The sequence below is a fragment of the Strongylocentrotus purpuratus genome, unplaced genomic scaffold, assembly GCF_000002235.5.
Source record: "Strongylocentrotus purpuratus isolate Spur 01 unplaced genomic scaffold, Spur_5.0 spur5_contig_860, whole genome shotgun sequence".
In the NCBI taxonomy this organism is placed as follows: domain Eukaryota; kingdom Metazoa; phylum Echinodermata; class Echinoidea; order Camarodonta; family Strongylocentrotidae; genus Strongylocentrotus; species Strongylocentrotus purpuratus.
This window is the reverse complement of record NW_022145569.1, coordinates 442,680-448,899: the sequence shown is the minus strand read 5'-3', so window position 1 is coordinate 448,899 and position 6,220 is coordinate 442,680. Positions and strand designations below refer to the sequence as shown.

The 6,220-nt window shown below is 39.3% G+C and overlaps 1 protein-coding gene across 1 annotated transcript; it reads right to left on the bottom strand.

Annotated features, from left to right (window-relative positions):
- Positions 1-566: 566 nt before the first annotated feature.
- On the bottom strand, positions 567-2,649 carry LOC115929511. Its single transcript, XM_030998616.1, has 2 exons — positions 1,558-2,649; positions 567-1,443 (listed from the first exon to the last, which is right to left on the bottom strand). Exons 1-2 carry the CDS (start codon positions 2,547-2,549, stop codon positions 567-569), a joined length of 1,869 nt encoding a protein of 622 aa, XP_030854476.1. The 5' UTR covers positions 2,550-2,649.
- Positions 2,650-6,220: the final 3,571 nt, after the last annotated feature.

Sequence of the window (6,220 nt, the reverse complement as noted above, 5' to 3'; positions counted from 1 at the left end):
CAGGCGGATTGATTAATTCGAGAAATGTTCCTTAAATGAAAAGTTGCAGTAGTACATATTTGAGAGACGCGATCTGACATTGGCATTTCTCTATCCAAGAGCACACCTAAATTCTTAACAGTGACTGAAGGGTTTATGGATATATCACCAACTTTTAACTTAAGATCTGGTAGATTGCGTAAACTGTGAGGAGAGGCTACTACAAAGAATTCTGTCTTCGAGTCATTCAACTTTAATTTATTAACTAACATCCCATTTCCAATATCTGAAATGCAACTTTGAAGTCTAAACAAAGCAACAACTAAATCTCCTGGGATTTTGGGATTGAATGAAGTAAACAATTGGGTGTCATCTGCATAAAGATGGTAATTGATACAATGGTATCTAACAATATTGCCAACTGGGAGAGTGTATATAGAATACCCGGTGGGCCCTACTATCGATCCCTAAAGGAGTCCAAAATATTGTCACACCCTTTCATGAAAAGAGGTACGAAAAATATATGATTCCATCTTTATAGGCAACAGTGTACTACACTAAAATGTTTTTACAGTGACAATAATGATTCAGTTAGATTTATCGACATCGGCGTACAAAGCCTCTTCATCATGTGTATCATCCTTATTTAAGGCTTTGGATTGGTCGCCTGGTGTAGGCTTCACTATAGGCCGATTATCTTTAGATCCTGGTTCTTTATTGAGCACAGCATAGAGAGGGATCTCATCACCCTCATTTCGCGTTCCTGGTCCAGGTGCGGCCTTTATGATGTTCCGGCCGTTAGATCCTGGTCTTTTATCGGGCAAGGCATAGAGCGGGGTATCCTCTGTAGATACTGATCCTGGACTAGTGTTCATGGTATTTCTTGTGGATCTTGGTCCTTTGTCAGGCATTGCGTAGAGGGGGATATTTCTATCACCGTCATATCCGGCTCCTTGGTTTGGCATGTCAACTTTCTTATACTGGTCCTCTTGCTTGAATTCGTTCTGCTCATGCTGATGAAGATTCATCGAGCTGTTGCCATGAGAACTAACAGATGCAACCCCCGACTTTGCAACACGCTTTAATATTCCTGTCTTGTCCGGTATGGTATAGAGTGCGGTGTCTAACTGCTCATCACCTGATCTCAAAATCGAACTCTGAATAATCTCATCACTGGACTCGTACAAAACGTTATTTATCAATTCGCCGTCTCGAATTCCAGACGATCCACCAATCGATTCGTAGCATGTACCCTGTTCACGAACTGCGACATTAATTTCACCCTCATTACGTTTACAATGTTGTCGGTCTCGTCTTTGCTTCAATCGTAGAACAAGTATGATTATCACAATGACAACAATTATCAAGATAGCACCAAGAATGGCAATCATGGTGATTGTAATACCTTTGTTTTTAGTATTGTTGTCTGTTCCTGGGTTTATATTCTTTCTCGTCTGGTTAGACCTTGTAGTTCCAGAAGGCAAATAAGAAGTGTCCATATTCGGTGACGATGTCGTTGTCGTCAATGTTTTTGATGATGACGTTGCTGATATTGTTATCGATGGGGTACTTGAAGACGTTGTAGTTCCAGAAGGCAAATAAGAAGTGTCCATATTCGGTGACGATGTCGTTGTCGTCAATGTTCTTGATGATGACGTTGCTGATATTGTTATCGATGGGGTACTTGAAGACGTTGTAGTTCCAGAAGGCAAATAAGAAGTGTCCATAATCGGTGACGAAGATGACTTTAGCGTCGCGTCATATGGTTTTGTTCCTGTTGTTGTGATCGCTGCTGATGTTGCCTCTGGTGATGTTTCTGACTTTGTTGCCGATGATTTTGTTGATGCTGGTAATGATGACGTCGCTGATGTTGTTATCAGTGAAGTACTTAGAGAAAGTTTATCCGAAGTATAACTTGGTTGTGTTGTTAGCTGAGCTGGTATGATACATGTTATGTTCGACAGAGTATCATTAAACGGATTAAACTCAACTAGGATTTTACCATACATCATGGTAATCGAAATATTAAAGGTTAATATACTACCTTCGATGATGGCTGTACTCGTTCTGTTCCTGTTAATTCTAATATGTTGTCTCATTTGTTCGGCTGTTTGAAAATTGTTAAGTAGGCAATTTACATTCATTTTTGGTTGTTCCAAAACGTGCGACGATGATGGGTTTACAAAGCAAGTCGAACATCCGATTACACGGACGTCGTATTTCTGAAGATTATTATGGCCATACTGACATGTATATATTGCCGATTCTTCTCTAGCATCATAGATGAACAATTTAAATATTCCAGAAGATAATTCCGTTTCATACGACTGCGTAAAAGGAATATTATCATATAACACTCCTTTAGGATAAACCTCATCGACGGTCGCAATGTAATCCCGATTTTCTTTAACCCAATACAGATTGCTCGTGTATGTCGTATTGCAACGCAAAGTTATATTCTCTCCAGCATTGGCTACAATAATTTCACTTTTCACATTATCTGCGAATAAAACCATCAAAAGAACGTATACTGCAATACAGAGAACCACCTTTGATTGACGCAGAGCCATTTCGATCGAAAGCTAAAGTATGTATGCCATGTGTTATGCCACTGAATTCAGAAAATGCCATGAGACGATCACTAGTTTTCCACTGCCTGGCCTGTTTCCGTGTCGCACGTCCAATCAACACAGAAAATAACACACCCTCAACGCTAACGGTGTTGTTGTGGACTTGTTGGAACAACTTCTAGCTATCTTTACCGATGGGGTCCAGGGGCCACCTCAGGCACTAAAAAATAGAAAGAAGAGAGAGAGAGAGAGAGAGAGAGAAAGACAAAGAAAGAGAAAGGGGGAAACTAATTATGCATGTGGTACATGTCAAGAAAATGTCATTGCCATTCAGGGGCGGGTCCAGCCGGCGGCAGGGGAGGGGGCCCAATTCGTGAGAAAATATGTAGCGGCGAAACAGCCGGCCGATAATTCGCTCAATGAGGGGGGGGGGGGGTAGTGAGCACTTAATTTGTTTTTGGCCCTTGAAAATGGTAAAATCGCACCCCACCCTCTTGAGCACCAGGGGAGGGGGCCCATCTCCCCCCAAAAGGGTATGCCAATGGCGGATCCAGGGGGGGGGGGCGGCGGGCTCGGCCCTCCCCCCTAGGGGAGAATAACGTGTAAATTTTAACCTTTTTGGAGATTGGCCCCCTCCACTGGCGCTCAAGGGGGGGGGATGCGATTTTTCAATTTCTCTCTCTCTCTCTCTCTCTCTCTCTCTCACACTCTCCCTCTCTCACTGTCCCTCTCTCTTCCCTGTCCCTCCCCCTCCCCCTCTCTCTCGTTTTTATGTATATAGCTTTTAAATAGTTCTCTGGGACTTTTGTCGACTCTGTTGATTCTTATATCATCTGAGGTGACTCTGCTTCTGGATGAGAAAAGAAAGATCATGAGAGTTCAACATAACAGGAAATAACACCCACCAGGTATTCGGCCTAGGCCTACTATGTGAAAATATGGGGAAAGTCCCCAAACATGATTTCGCAAACAAACTCTACTACATGTATCTTTGCTGCAGGCCTACTTGTACTCGGATGTCATGATAGTTTGCAGACAAAAAAGCCTTGCCAGTCGCCGTGCGTAACAGTGTCTATACATTGAGACTAGCTTTTTTTACAAGGCGCTACACAGCTCACCCCCCAAACAAATATATATATATATATATATATATATATATATAATAAAATTGACACGACATTTCACTATTTATTGATTTGATTTTTGTGTTGTTATTTGTTTTAATTTTTACATTTTGTTTGGCTGATTTTGGTTTTGGTTTTTTCTGTTTTCGCTTGACCTGGAATTTTCGGACGTCAGTTGTGCTCCTCAGGGTTTCATACCCTCAGCTCCCCTAGTTACCGCCCCCCCCCCCCAAAAAAAAAAAATCCCTTCTCCTCCTTCTGTCACTGGTAAGATGATATTCACTAGGGAATTTGAACAATTTAAACCCTTTCTATTTCACGTGAGAATGTACGTACTTATTCCGAGAAACAATTCGTTTTATTAATTCCTTGTTTCTTTAGAAGAAAATCATCAGGAGGTTTATAGAGCCCGGATATCGCATGTTTCCTTTTAATATGTTATGACACAGGAGGTCATTACCTGTCCTGTGCTGATGGTGTGTTTAATTTTATTTTTAAGCTATGAGATTCCGCTTTTGGGGATGAAAATTAAACATTACCGGAAAAGTGTTGGTGCCAAACTGATCGAATAAAAGCAAACGTCATATGTTTACATGAAGATGAGTTATGGTGCAATATCAAATTAGCTATGTATACGATTTCATAATCCTTTTATATTCATTATACATGCTTCACATGACGACTGCATTAACAATAAAGGCGAAATATGATATTCGGCATTCGACATGTTAATCGTGAATAAAATGTTGTAATCAAATCAGTGTATGTGACTGCATTATTATAACAATAGCTAAATATGTAATAATACACGGATTGACTAAGTTCAGCACTACGTTGTGACTAATTTGCATTATAAAAAAAGCCCTATGAAAACAGAAATAGTATAGCTATTTCTTAATTAATTAGATAATAAAGTGTTAATATTATCAAATTCTTACAAAATAATTCCCGAAATATATGTTTCATTGCCTGTGTTGTTCCTTTATCAAACAAGGAAGTCAATTATTGTAAGTTTAAATTTAAAACCTGACTACTCAAGGAACTGAATTTCTGTTTAATAAACGACATTATCCTTTCTTGAGAGAGGATGGTATTCACTTTGTATCTCGATTTTCTGAGCTCCTATTATAGGTTAACCTTTTTGCGACCAATTTCGCAATTTTTTTATTCAAATTCATGAACGTGCATTCAAATTCACATAAAGGTCGCTCGCAGATGAATTTAGGCATTCAAATTCAGTGTCCGAACAATCAATATCATTCATCGGCACTCTTATTCATGCTCGGTGAAAGCAAATTCACGAATTTGTCATGCGTGCAATTTCCTACTTCGTGTATTCAAATTATAAACCCGGCGCTCACGATGAGCATGTTTGGGGGCATTCAATTTCATTTTGGGTGATCAATTTCCTACTACGTGCATTCAATTTAGAGTAATGTTGAGAGGGGTTCCATGCAGTCAAGAGGAAAAGTCTGATTTCTTTAAATTGATTACTTGGAATTATTGTTAATCTATGTTACACAATGAAATCTCCACAGTTGTTTATCTGACAATAATGACTGCCTTTTGATCATGTATTTCATTATCATATCGATAATTATAGATATACAAGAATATATATGTTCTAAATAACTGGACTCATTGATAGAGTTTCAGAACAACAAAACTAGTGATTTGGAGGTGATGGCTGCTATAGTATTGCGGAAATGCATTTTCTCTCAATTAAAAAAATAATTAATTACTTCGAAATGCATTTCCACAAACTGGAATGAAAAGGCTTTTCAATGAAATTGTCCTTTTGTATGATACCGGTAATGTATTTGTGTTCCTTTCTTTCTCTCTCTCTCTCTCTCTCTCTCTCTCTATCACGCCTCTCCTCTCTCCCCTCTCTCCCATATCACCTTTCTCCTCATTCTCTCTCTCACGATCTCTGTCTCCCTCCTCTCTGTCTCTCCCTGTCACCCTTTCCCCATTCCCCTCTCTGTCTCTCCAATCTTTCTCACTCAAATTTTCTCCCCTTTTCTCTTTTTACCAGCTACCTAATTTTCTTTATATATTTTTGTTTTACCTCTTTTTTGTAGACCTAATCAGATATAATAAACTGAATACTAGTCACCTTTGGATCCAAAGACATTTCCTATAAAGAAATACCTTGCTGATAAAAATCACGTTTTGTAGGGACGCCTATGAATTTCGCTTTATTTCTATTCAGAAAAAAAAAACTTCTTTCCATTATGTACAACTGAATTCCGTAAATTAAAAGTAGGAAGATCCGGTGTTGGCATCCATCCACTGTGGTCGTTTAGAGCGATGCCAAGAGGAAAGACTTCGCATTGTGTTCTTCGCGTCAAACAATAGGGCATATTCTAGATTCAGTGGCAAAACGTACTATAGCTATTGATCGAAATGGCTCTGCGTAAATCTGTACTGCAGTATACGTTCTTGTGATGCTTGTATTCGCAGAGGCTCACTATGATGTTATACGTGAAATTATTGTAGCCAATGCCTGAGAGAATATAACTTTGCGTTGCAATACGAGATACACGA

Bases quoted from the DNA above. Each gene is read 5' to 3' on its own strand.
- LOC115929511 (XM_030998616.1), bottom strand. From the start codon at position 2,549: ATGGCTCTGCGTCAATCAAAGGTGGTTCTCTGTATTGCAGTATACGTT. The intron at 1,444-1,557 runs GTCTTCAAGTAC...TGGAACTACAAG, and splicing joins TTGCCTTCTGGAACTACAAC to GTCTAACCAGACGAGAAAGA.